This window comes from Misgurnus anguillicaudatus, chromosome 13 (assembly GCF_027580225.2).
Source record: "Misgurnus anguillicaudatus chromosome 13, ASM2758022v2, whole genome shotgun sequence".
Lineage (NCBI taxonomy): Eukaryota > Metazoa > Chordata > Actinopteri > Cypriniformes > Cobitidae > Misgurnus > Misgurnus anguillicaudatus.
Window position 1 is genome coordinate 41584 of NC_073349.2, and position 14225 is coordinate 55808.

At 40.5% G+C, this 14225-nt stretch overlaps 1 protein-coding gene across 1 annotated transcript; it reads right to left on the reverse strand.

Annotated features, from left to right (window-relative positions):
• Positions 1–265: 265 nt before the first annotated feature.
• LOC129431217 (uncharacterized) lies at positions 266–7092 on the reverse strand. Its single transcript, XM_055188986.2, has 5 exons — positions 2456–7092; positions 1683–2000; positions 1417–1606; positions 1200–1333; positions 266–832 (listed from the first exon to the last, which is right to left on the reverse strand). Exons 1-5 carry the CDS (start codon positions 2490–2492, stop codon positions 543–545), a joined length of 969 nt encoding a protein of 322 aa, XP_055044961.1. The 5' UTR covers positions 2493–7092; the 3' UTR covers positions 266–542.
• Between the last annotated feature and the right edge of the window lie 7133 nt (positions 7093–14225).

Genomic DNA, 14225 nt, shown 5'->3' on the forward strand with positions numbered 1-14225 from the left:
CAGAGATAATGGGCACTTATCCCGAAGTCAAAAAACTTTTAACACACTCCACAGCTCAACCAGAATTGTGATTGAAAGGGCATTTGGCCTTCTAAAGGGAAAATGGAGACGTCTGAAGTACTTGCCCATGGAAGACCTTGAAAAAGTACCAGTGGTTATCACAGCTGCATGTGTTCTACACAATTTCCTCTTGAGGGAGGAAGGCCACCAAATGGAGGATTGTGAAGAGATTGATGGAAACGATGACAATGACTGTCAAGCAGGACACCCTGAAAATACTTCAGGCCAAAGAAAAAGGGATGATATTGCTTCATTTTTGGTGGATGTTGTTAAAATTTTCTGTTTAATGTTTTTTTGTTCAACTAAGTTTTCAGAGGTTTCTGTTTAGTAAAAGAATGGAAATAAAGTATTGAAAAAAAATCAAAAAGGTGAGGTGATCAACATTGTTTAATGGCATAATGTACAGTATACTAAAAGGAAATGCATGCAAACAAAATAGAACCTAAATATCATCAGAATGTGGCAAAAGGACAACACAGTTCCTATTTCTTTGTCAAAGCAGAGACAAACTCTTTTAAGATCTTGTTGCGTTCACTTGCCACTTCCAATGATTGCTTTTGAAGGGCCATAAGCTCTGACATCTGCCTCCTCTGCTCAGTTACATAGTCCTCAAACCACTCGGGTGCTTCCGACTTGTGCCTTCTCTTTTTGCCATGTTCTGCTGATGGCTTAAGTTGTGAGGTTGATGGTCCTGAAGCTGATGGTCCTGAAGTTGATGGTCCTGAAGTTGATGGTCCTGAAGTTGATGGTCCTGGGCCATCTGATGAAGATCCTGAGTGGAAAGAAAGGTGGCCTAAAAATGGTAATGATGATCAAAGGTGCAAACATCTCTTTCCTCCACAAATACATTTTGCGATTCTACTGTAATTTAGAGTCATGTGCCAAAGCTATATTAAACATCCAGTTAACCGGGCTTCTAATTGCCCAGGTCACATAATATACATCCTTCAAATAAAGCTGTTAGCAGCATTAACAAGTTACCCAGTAAAAGTAGATGACTTAAAGGTGATTGTATTAAAACGTATAAATAAGATCCAATAATGTATACGATTTTATAAAAGCATGAATCTAACATGCACTCAACTCATCTGATGTGCTAATGATTGGTGTGAAGAAAAAAAACATTGACAGATTATCACCATCAAAAGATGACACGATCAGGACCGGTTCCACACTGGGATCATCAGCCAGGAGGTCCTCCATTGGTGAGAAAAAGACCCAGCTGCTGGCACCACTCCCAGTCTTCTTTTTGCTGTCCACTATTGTTTTGTATCTAAAAATAGAATCTCAGAAATAGCAAATGTCTTCAAGTGGCCCTACTCCCAAAATGATGCAAATGCCAGTATCAAAACAAACCTGTGTTTTAACTGCCTGAACTTATTGTCACATGCCTCTGCTCCAAAGTCATACCCTTTTGCCAGCATGTGCGCAGCTACCTTTTTCCATACTTCGAATTTCTTCAGTACTGGAGATTGAAAGTCTTCAGCCATTTGCTTGATCAAAGATATTAAAAGTAATGTTCCGTTGTGTGTCCATGGCTTTGTATCTATAGCACACATTTAAATAGATAAGTCACAGCATATATTTAAACACAAAAATTGTGCTAGGAATGAACAATGTACCTTTATACATTTGTGGGGGGTTTGACACTGGTACGCACTTTGGAGCACAGACAGGTGATGGTCCAGCAACCGACAGATTAAGTGGTGCAGTAGTTGGAGAGAAATTAAGTGGTGCAGGAGGCAACTTCTGTGGTGCAGGAGGCAACTTCTGTGGTGCAGGAGGCAACTTCTGTGGTGCAGGAGGCAACTTCTGTGGTGCAGGAGGCAACTTCTGTGGTGCAGGAGCTGTCGTCAAATGCAGTGGTGCAGCGACAATGTGTTGGCCTAGTGGATGTTGACTAGGTCCATTCGATCCAATAGCCTGTTCCAAAGGGATTGCTAAAACAGAAATGAAAGCACACGTCTTACCAAATTCTGACTGAAAACACACCTATTTTATCTCCTAGTAATCAATTATATTTTTAATTATTTTATATCTAGTTCTTAATTTATTAAAACCTTGTATTAACATTCTCATTTTATGTAAAGCACTTAATTACCACTGTGTATAAAATTTGGTATATAAATAAACTTGCCTTGCAATGGTTAAAAATATAAACAACTACATCATCATGTTGATATGCTATATTTTACTATAAAACTCTTACGGCAAACATGTCTTCTAATGTCTTCAATTGTTGCATACACCGAGCTGCATCGAACACATTTGTAAACTATTTTAGAAGCCATTGTGTGAGCTGTCTCTTTAATACAGCGTGCTTTATATAGGCTTGCCGCTGATTGGGCCGACATTTCTGACACACCCACCAAACAAGAGTAAATGCTTCTAAAACCTGTTGCATTCCGTTGCACACCGTTTCCAGGAAACATGTCGTTCAACCCGGAAACCGTAGCAAAACGTTGTACACCGGTGTGAGATTGAACGTGCCCCAGATGTTACCTGTCAAGCAGTTTAAATAAACCATTATAATGTGATCAGATCATATCCGGTCACACAGTTATATTAAACATTTAAAATGTGATCAGATGATATCCTGTCATGCAGTTATATTAAACCTTTACAATGTGATCAGATGATATCCTGTCATGCAGTTATATAAACCTTTATAATGTGATTAGAGGTTACCTATGATCCAGTTATATTAAACCTTTACAATGTGAACAGATGTTACCTGTCGTGCAGTTTAAACAGTGGTGGGCTGTCAGGACCAGCAGGGCCTTCTCTGCTGGCCCTATAAAAAATAAAAATTTTAAGTGTTAAATGTTTTTCTTTAGTATGATATTTATTTTTTTCATTGGTGTAATGTAATGTAAAAATTTGTTAGTTTTGCTAAGGTTGAACCGGAGAACCCTCAAAAAATCACATAAAAATCAGCTTATTCCGCTGGGACCAGCTCTACAGATACTGCTAGGCTTGTGTTGAAGGACAACACATCTGATTTGTTACAATCATTAGTGACAGAAACATTAGTTTTATTAAATCTTTACAATGTGATCAGATGTTACTTGTCATGCAGTTATATTAAACCTTTACAATGTGATCAAATGTTACCTGTTGTGCAGTTACATTAAACCTTTACAATGTGATCAGATGTTACCTGTCGTGCACTTTAAATAAACCTTTACAATGTGATCAGATGATATCCTGTCATGAAGTTATATTAAACCATTACAATGTGGTCAGATGATATGCTGTCGTGCAGTTATATTAAACCATTACAATGTGATCAGATGATATCCTGTCATGAAGTTATATTAAACCATTACAATGTGATCAGATGATATGCTGTCGTCCAGTTATATTAAACCTTTACAATGTGATCAGATGTTACCTGTCGCGCAGTTATATTTAACCTTTACAATGTGATCAGATGTTACATGTTGTGCAGTTACATTAAACCTTTACAATGTGATCAGATGTTACATGTTGTGCAGTTTAAACCTTTACAATGTGATCAGATGATATGCTGTCGTCGTGCAGTTATATTAAACCTTTACAATGTGATCAGATGTTACCTGTCGTGCAGTTATAACCCTTACAATGTGATCAGATGATATCCTGTCCTGAAGTTATATTAAACATTTACAATGTGATCAGATGATATCCTGTCATCTAGTTAAATTAAACCTTTACAATGTAATCAGATGTTATCTGTCATGCAGTTTAAATAAACCTTTATAATGTGATGAGATCTTACCTGTCCTGCAGTTATATTTAACCTTTACAATGTGATCAGATGATATCCTTTCATGCAGTTAAATTAAACCTTTATAATGTGATCAGATGTACCTGTTGTGCAGTTATATTACATCTTTACAATGTGACCAAATGTTACCTGTCATGCAGTTTAAATAAACCTTTAGAATGTGATCAGATGTTACCTGTCATGCAGTTATATTAAACCTTTATAATGTGATCAGATTTTACCTGTGATGCAGTTATATTAAACCTTTACAATGTGATCACCTGTTGTGCAGTTATATTAAACCTTTCCAATGTGATAAGATAATATCCTGTCATGTAGTTATATAAACCTTTTCAGTGTGACCAAATGTTACCTGTCAAGCAGTTTAAATAAACCATTATAATGTGATCAGATGATATCCGGTCACGCAGTTATATTAAACATTTAAAATGTGATCAGATGATATCCTGTCATGCAGTTATATTAAACCTTTACAATGTGATCAGATGATATCCTGTCATGCAGTTATATAAACCTTTATAATGTGATCAGATGTTACCTATGATCCAGTTATATTAAACCTTTACAATGTAAACAGATGTTACCTGTCATGCAGTTTAAACAGTGGTGGGCTGTCAGGACCAGCAGGGCCTTCTCTGCTGGCCCTATAAAAAATAAAAATTTTAAGTGTTAAATGTTTTTCTTTAGTATGATATTTATTTTTTTCATTGGTGTAATGTCCGCAAAATTCGTTCGTTTTGTTAAAGTTGAACCGGAGAACCCTCAAAAATCCACATAAAAATCAGCTAATTCAGCTGGGACCAGCTCTACAGGTACTGCTAGGCTTGTGTTGAAGGACAACACATGTGATTTGTTACAATCATTAGTGACAGAAACATCAACCAATCAAATTTTGACGTTTATTGACAGCACGTCCTCCGGGTCTAGCGACGTGCCCAGCGCTACCCCTAACGTCTATCATAAAATATCCAACGTGAGCGGGAAATTCAGTTATTATTAAAGAAAATGACATCAGCTGTTGCAGATACACGTGATCTTGTTGTCCCCTGCACGAGAAGTTATTTTGTTGGCCGTGTTTACTTTTTAATACGAGTAAAGGGACATGGAATGATTCTGGCTTTGACAGCTTCACGAAGGCAGCTCTTAAACACAGAGGCTCCGAGCGCCATAATAATGTCAGTCATGCATTTGAAAACTTTTGGTGAATGTCGTGTGGATTTGCAACTTAACGGGTAGAGAAAACGTGAGTTTAGCGTCCACAATGGAGGGTCAGAAAGAACCGGGACATTCTGAAGCGTCTTATTGACTGTGTTCTCTTTTTGGGACGGCGAGAATTATCAGGGGACACGATGAATCCAGAGATTCACTGAAAAGGGGTAATAACTTGGAATTATTAGCGGAGCATGATGATGTCACACCGGCAAACAGGAATCAGGACACATACGCAGGGTTCACATAAAAGGGTAACATTTAATATAAATAACACAGAAAACAAACACGGGAACCAAACAACGGGCATAATAAATAAACTGGAAACAGACAGAATGGCGACAATGATCCGGCAAGTGAGTATAGCACAAACAGGGGTATAAATACAGACAGACTAACAATGCACAGGTGTGATGAGGAAGGTAATTAATCAATGAATTGTCCAGGTGAAGGTAATCAGAACAGACACAAAACATGACACGGATTTAACCGTGACAGATGAAGACTTGCGACATCATCTTGCCACGGCCACAGTTTTTACAGGACCGTCAGGAAAAAATCAAAACGATATAATAAATGCAGTGGCAGAAGTGTTAAATGATCACACCAAAGGAGAAATTAAACAAACTAATTTTGTGGCAGTTATGGTGGATGAGACGACGGACTTCAGTAACACAGCGCACAATAATAGTTGTACTGCAGTAAAGTTGGTTTGATATTCAGACATTCGGACTTCCGGGGTCAATAACTTTCTAAGTAGACATGCCAGTAGTTTAATCTTAGCAATTTCTAATTACCAAGTGTCATGCCTATAACCTACATTTTTCACAATCGCTTAAAATATCCTAGTATCGTTGTAATGTCCTACCTTGTTGCGAATGTCTGTTGAATATCCAACTGGGTGCTGAGAGAAGCCTAGGGACCATCTACAAAGTGATATTTTTCTTCATTAAGTGCAACCACTTAATGATTGAAGCTGTTTTAATTACCTATATAGACCTATCAGAAACTATCAGCTTGATTTGCTATGTCTGCTTATGATGTTTAATGACATTTTTAGCAAGAACATTTACATTACAATGATATGTCGAATGCCTAGAGAATGGAAGATATAAAAATGTAGAAGAGTAGTTATTTGTAAGCAGTCCAGACGGAAAGTCAAGTGTTACCTCAAGAACAAAGATAATCTCTGCATTTTACAACTCTTTATATGTTTTTGTTTGTCTCAAAATAAAGAGGCACTGAGTTGGTTTTCTTAATCATATGTTTCTGTTCAATAGGTTTGAAAGAAGAAGCCTGATTACCCTGAAATTTTCACTGGACCCTCAAGAAAATACTACAGGCCACATTTTGATGTTTTATTAAAGGGGAAATTCACCCATTTGCATTAAGCTTTGTACCGTTAGAACCCCAGTCATGTTTTTGAATGGTCGTGCATCATTCCCTAAGTTTCCCCTGAGATGGGAGAAATACTGATTTCAGTGAGGCACTTCCTTCTTTCAATGATATAAAAATCGTCATTTTGCGTCATTGAAAAAGGAAATCCTGTATCTCTATTGAGTGTGAAAGACTACAGACACTCATTCCTCATTTTTCCAAGGTGGGGGCTATGGGTGGGACCCACTCACGCTTCAGACCAATTACAGATCAGTGGGTGGGACTTACGAAAATATACGAACACAGACGGGAAAAAACGATCAGCCGCCATCTTTATGCTAAGCTAAGCTAAACAGAAGTTGTGGAGCGAGTCAGACTTCATGTTACAATAACAGTGGAAGTTAATCAATATAATATAGAAGAGGGTGATTTCGCAAGCGTGATGCTCTAATCCGCTGTTCATTGCACCTTTATGAGCCACAATACAGCAAAGCGCTCAGGCAGATGGAGGAACAGACGCCCGAGGAGAAGCCGGAGCCTGGGCGTCGGCTGGGTAGAGGAGCCGGGGGAAGACACCGCAACCATCGGCCTCTGCTGCGTAGAGAAGCTTGCCTGTTCTCTCGCTGTGTGGCTTCTTTATAACATTTCTGCATCAGATAAGGATATGGACGTTCGTTTGGTGAAGGTTTCGAGGCAAGAGAGCAACTTTGCGCGTTTGGACATGTTTATTTCACAGACGCGTTTGCTTCGGCTTCGACGAGCAAACACGCTGCGGAGTATATGAGCTTGGACAGACTCGCGCTGTGTGCTTTCGGTGTAAGATTTCTGGATCAGATAAGGATATGAACGTTTGTTTTGTTAATGTTTCTGGGCGCGTGCTTATTTCAAAGACGTGTTTCGGTTTACGAGCACAAGCTCCAAGAGCTGAGGCAGCGCGTCTGTGGAGATATTATGCAGGGGACGCGTTTGTGTGCAGGATGTAGGGATAAACGGACGTCTAACTAAAGTAAGTCTTTCTATTTTCTTTGTTATACTAAGGTGGCATTTATATATGTCACGGCCAGGGGCTGGCTGTTAATGGCTAAAGCCACGCCCCTTCTCAACTTCCACCTCGAGGAGGTCCCCAAAGTCAACCCAATGACCAGACAACACGAGAACAGGTAAGTATTAAAACAATCTTTATTTAAATATTAAAAATAACTTGGGGAATGGGGGAGGGGCAATTAAAACTAGGCTCTTTCTCTGCCTTCCAGGCAGGCCACGACACAGGGATGTGGCAGGAAGGGGAAAAGGGCAACGGGGGTTCCAGGGGGCTGGAGACCAAAGGTAGAGGGGGGGGGAGACGTGAAACACAGGCTCCAGCCTATCTCCGCTATCCGTGGCGCCCTCCTCTTCTCTCCTGGAGGCAAAGACAAAATAGGGTGAGTACTTGGGGGTTAACCCTCTCCACCTGCGTACCTGTGTTGCGCTCTACGGAGGCCTCGCTACGCGGGCTCGTACAATTCGTTGTGTTCAGCTTACTCTCCTTCCTTCCTCTCTCCACAGGCGGCGGCTGGGACACAAAGACACGGTTAGTTTGGGACTTGAGTGACTCTCACCTCACCGCTGTTCACAGCTCTTGGTAAGTATAATGCTCCACAGTTAGTTCTCCTGACGTTCACCCTTGTCCTCTCTTTCTCCACAGGCAGCGGCTGGGACACAAAAGACACGGTCACTTCTGACTTGGCTGTTGCTCACCTCTACGCTGTTTACAGCTCTTGGTACGTATGGTTGTCCACAGTTCGTTCTCCTGACGTTCACTCTCGTTCTCTCTTTCTCCACAGGCGGCGGCTGGGACACAAAAGACACGGTCACTTCTGACTTGGCTGTTGCTCACCTCTACGCTGTTTACAGCTCTTGGTACGTATGGTTGTCCACAGTTCGTTCTCCTGACGTTCACTCTCGTTCTCTCTTTCTCCACAGGCAGCAGCTGGGACACGAAGGCACGGTTATTTCTGGTTTGATTGTTCCTCACTTCTACGCTGGTTACAGCTCTTGGTACGTTTGATCATCCACAGTTCGTTCTCCTGACGTTCACTCTCGTTCTCTCTTTCTCCACAGGCGGCGGCTGGGGCACAAAGACACGGTTATTTCTGGTTTGATTATTCCTCACCTCTACGCTGGTTACAGCTCTAGGTACGTATGATCATCCACAGTTCGTTCTCCGACGTTCACTCTCGTTCTCTCTTTCTCCACAGGCAGCAGCTGGGACACAAAGACACGGTTATTTCTGGTTTGATTGTTCCTCACCTCTACGCTGGTTACAGCTCTTGGTACGTATGATCATCCACAGTTCGTTCTCCTGACGTTCACTCTCGTTCTCTCTTTCTCCACAGGCAGCAGCTGGGACACAAAGGCACGGTTATTTCTGGTTTGATTGTTCCTCACCTCTACGCTGGTTACAGCTCTTAGTAGGTGCAGCTTTTCCACCACTCGCTATACGGTGTTCCAATCGACAATGTAACGGGGGCGGGCTTACGACGGCTGGCCTACACAGAAAGCCCAACGGGCGATGACTTCCCAGAAGGCGCCGGGGACAAGACCCTCTCGGCTAGTTTGCTGGTCGGCAGAGGGGCGAAATGTCACACCGTCTCACCGGGTCGAGCGCTGCCCTATCCTCACTACCCGTAGGGCGATCGAATACCGGACAGGGGCGCCCTTTTTGTAGAGACCACGGGACGGCGGAGCTCCTTCCCCTCACACCCTGCAACAAGGGAAAATACACCGGTAAAGTAGCAATACAAAAGGCCCGTAGTTGTACTCACACACACTGCCAGCTTCCAAATCTTCACCGCCGTTCTCCGAAATCTGTCGACATACAGACGGGGGCGACTTCCAGAGGCCCACACCGTCACTTCTCACTCAAACCGCACACAGCGTATAATAGATGATATTCCCTAGGACCGTTAGCCTCTCCGTCTCTTCCTCAGTGACATGGATGATGCGGGGTACGTCTGACAAGACACACAGCACTTGCACAGCAACCCACAGCAAATACACAGCACCACTTCAACGTGAAAGGTTTTCAAACTACATGGACTCACCCACCACACTACAGGTGTACACCAGAGACGCCCGACGTCCTCCACTTCGCTGGGGTTGGATGGGGGCGATAACAATACGGCCGAGATATTTAATTCTGCTGCTGTGGCTGCTGAGACAAAATATTCCTGCGGCTCACCTACCACGCTGGATCAGGGGTAGGGCCGCCCTCCTCCTCCTGGAGGTATTCGGTAAATGCACAGGTTAGTTGTTACACTTCGTTATAATCCAGAAGTTAATACTCACAGCGGTCCGCCTTTGTTTACGTTTGCAAAACTGTTACGTTTCCTTCCTCCTTTGTTTCTTTAAATGTGTCGCTTATACCGATGTTTCTTCCACCCGCAGGGTTTCCTATTACTCCAGCGTTCACTGCTAACTACAACAGAGAGAGAGAGAGAAAGTATAACCAGCCACCAATGCGTATCGGATGAGCACAGCTCCGCACCTCAACTCACACACTAAGCACCCAAACTGTGATTTACACTGCTCTTAAATACTCCTCTGTGTGCTGCAGTCTTCCAATCACCCGGCGCTCCTCTTAACCACGCACAGCTGCGCTTGATTTGGCTGATTACAGCCCTCGCGATGCTACCGGATGTCCGGTGTTTCCTCTTCCCGGTCTGGGCGGAAACATCCGGGCGGAACCAAACTTTCCCAACTTTTGGTTCCGCCCAAAAAAGATTGTCACCTTGTGACACATACATAAGTGCTTCCCTTTCTTATGGTGAAGTTAGGTCCTTAATCTCGCCGGATAGCTTGAATCCACTTCTGTCTAACTTCACCATCAACAGGGAATTAATGGAACAGATACGGCTTTTTACATTGCAATGACTGCGGAGGAAGTAGATTTCCATGACGATTGCGTATTTCCGGTCATAAATACGAAAGTTGTGAGAAAGGTCTATACCTGCAGGTGCGTGATGTGACTGACCATCATCATGTTCTGTTGTTTTTAAGATGTATAATGTTTATAAAAGAGTGAACAACGTGAATCGAGCAAGCAATTAATTTCGATATTTTAAATAGTCTGTCTGCCCGACGAGCTGCAGTTGTGGCGGAATGAAAGTAGAATTTAAGACTTGACTTTCACAAACTGTTTCTCCGGCTGTCTACCCGTACTGCAGCTTGTTTCGCGGTCCCGAAAGCTGTCAATCATCTCCGTCTCTCAGTGATTGTTGTGAAAGTAGTGACGTAATTTTCCGGATTTAAAATCCTAAATATCAAACATGTTTGATAAGATCGGGGCGGCCCCGATTTGCTTGAGAGCATATCGGAAGATGTAAGTTTAGACTTTTAAACGTCTCACATTACAGGATAATCTGCGCTGAACTTTGGAGCCGATCAAGGTCCATTGCCCGATTTTCCCTCGGATTCTCTGGAGGGGAAAATCGGGGTAAATTCGGCCCGATTATCTTGTGGTGTGAGCCAGGAGAGAGTTACGCTACTGTGTGTCATACTGTAGCCCATTAGCATACATTTGAGGGATAGACAGAGGTGTAAAGAGTAGCTGAAAGCCATACTTGAGTAAAAGTACAGATTCCTTACTGTAAAAATTACTCCACTACAAGTTACAAGTCACCAATTTAAATACAACTTGAGTAAAAGTATTAAAGTAACCCAATTTAAAAGTACTTAAGTATTTTTACTCGTACTGAATGTTGGCTCAAAGATGCACTAGTCGTCAACACAAAGAGACATTGTAGGTCAGTGAAAACCAAGAAAGTTTATTTATGAGGTTTTACTTCCTAATATAGAAAAGAAATCAAACACCTCAAAATTTTGACCTGGCAGAACAAACACAGATTAAACATAGTCATAGTCTTTTGACTAAAATGTAATTTAGTTTTAGTTATTTTTGTCATCTGAATTCATTTAGTTTGTCTAATTTTATTCAACTAAATGCCATGAGATTTTAGTCTACATTAAATTTAATTTAAACCCATATAATTTTAGTCTAGTGTCATTGTGTACTTGAATGTGCCATGCTGACAAATATATAGCCTAACTGTAAAAATATGGTAACACTTTACAATAGTTAACATTAGTCAGCTACATTAGTTAACATGAAGTAATGATGAACTGCACTTATACAGCATTTATTAATCTTTGTTAATGTTAATTTCAACAATTACTAATATTTTATTAAAATCTTGTTAACATTAGTTAATGCACTCTAAACTAACATGAACAAACAATTAAAGCTTAAATTTTTAACATTAACAAAGATGAATACTGTAACAAATGTATTGCTCATGGTTTGTTCAAGTTGGTTAATACATTAACTAATGTTAACTAATCAACCTTATTGTAAAGTGTTACCAAATATTCTTACATAGGCCAATAAGTGTACAAATTAAAAAGTTATAATCTAAATATATAAAAAAATCCAGTATTAGAGTCCAGTAGGTTGTTACAGTTAATATACAGTAACAGAAATTTGCATATTAAAAACGTGAAGTTGTTCATTTGAAAGATTAATTAAAAACACATGTAGTAGACGCAGTGGCGGATTTAGCAAATTGGGGGCCCTAGGCGAAGGTATTTTTACTCCAAAATGAAGATGGAAAGCAGAGGTCACACAAAGTGCAGCACTACACAAACCAATAGAGAATAAGTCAATGGGGCAAAAACAGCCACGAACAGTAAATGAGGAAGAAATAATTGAAATCTGATGCTGCACAAAAACTAGCAATGCATCAAAGCCAATGTTGTTACTAATCTTTCACATACCCAAGACTGTGATAAAAGGTTTAAAAAATCCAGTCTACAATCACTTTATATTAAAACTATGTTTTCTTTGATGTTTTCTTCACAAACATAACAAAAGGGTTGTGACTTTTACCACAGTGTATTGTTGAGTTTTTGAAAAATGTTCAAAGCATTTTCCCAAAATATGTGTCAACATAAGATTTTTCACCAAAAATCATTCCATATGCTGAAAGTTGTGGCCAAATTAAGACTCAACAGCACCCCATAGTGGACGAAAACATCCCCAACATAACATCAGCAGGGCTCCAGACTAACATTTGAGAGAAACGTCCAAACAAGTTTAATGCATTAACAAATTAATTACAAATACAAATAATTGTATTCTTTATATACATTAATTTTTTTTTACTTTACCATACTTATTATTTTTAACATTTGCCTTACTGTAAACTATTAAACTTACAATCAACTTTTTATTACTTTGTTGTAAAAGCTTTAGATTACTTTAACACAGACTTGAGTAAAGAAATCACATTTTTGTGCTGTAATCACTACAAAATGTCTCCATGCACTCTGAAGATATCATTTGGCCAGGACTTGTAATCTGAGGTACTGAGCACAATGTATTACGTTTTTTCTGACTTTTAGCGTGAATACGCAGTGTCCCGCGCTATTTTTAGACTTTCGTTGATTAAACTAAAGCAGCTGATCTCCGCCTCTTTTATTAGTGTCATTTTGCGAGCGTGTGGAGGTTGTGGGGAGATTATTTCATCAACTGCGCTGAAATATCAGAGAAAGCTCTTACATACACATAAAAAAACACTGTGCAGCATCGTTAATTACAACACCAGACTCTGACATCACATAATATTAGTTCGCGTCATTTTAAACCCGTCATTTCTCCCGAAAACGAAAGCAGAGGCTCTCGCCCGCAGTCTCCATAGACCACCCCTCAAAACAATCAGGGCAGAAGCGGTCGAAAGTGGACAAAAGAGACGGATTTAGAGAGGTGATATGCACCTGAGCTGTGAGAGAAAGGCGGGGGAGCGCGCAACAACAGGAAGAGTGACTGAATGCATCGCAGACGTAATCGCCTGCGCATTATATTAAGATAATTGTCTTTAAATTTCACAGTCCAGCCAGTGCGACATTTAATAAAAAATAGTCGCATAGGCAGGGAAAATACTCGCAAAATGCGACTATTTACTCGCAGTCTGGAGCCCTGTAGGGTTACATTAGTTTTTTGCTGTAGTAACATTATTTACTTCACCACAAAATAATTTTTATCAATGTAGGGCTATTACTAGCCGGTTGACTTACCAAAGCCCTATTTTCGCGTTTATATTTGTCTGTAAGTCTCTGTTCATGTACTTTCCCAGTCCCCGTGTCACTTTGTGTTTATCTTTCGCGCCGCAGCACGCACCGTTATGGACTAGTCCATTTCATTGTGAAAGAAGTGTTTAGTGAAAGAACATGAACTGGACATTTTAACTACTATTTCGAAGTTTCAACGTATTTCTTAAGAATATTAATACAATTTACAATGCTTTTGAAGTGTTCGTGATGATAAGGGTTTTATTTATTTATGTAGGCTATTTATTAGGTTGGTTTGGGGCCCCCCTAATTTGACCGCTTGTGGGGGGCCCCAGGTGGCCGCCTACCTATGCCTCTATGGTAAGACCGCCTCTGAGTAGACGTAACAGCACTCTCACATTAAGTGCACTACATTTCTTCAGTCATGCATCCCTCTTTACAGTAAATACATTACAGCACACTTGATTAAATGTGAGGACAGTGAAATTGTACACTTATTATCAATCTTATAATGTACTTAAGTTACTCAGGCAATCAGTTCAGGACATCGCTGGTTTATTTTGGCTTATATAGTAAGTTATATCAACCAGCTCAGGTTAGCTGATAAAGTAGCATCAAAGTATATAAATCATTTGTGCTTGCCTTTGAGGTGCGGGATGGCCCTCCTGCAATCGCGCATCACTTTTGTTTTGATTGCAGCATCACA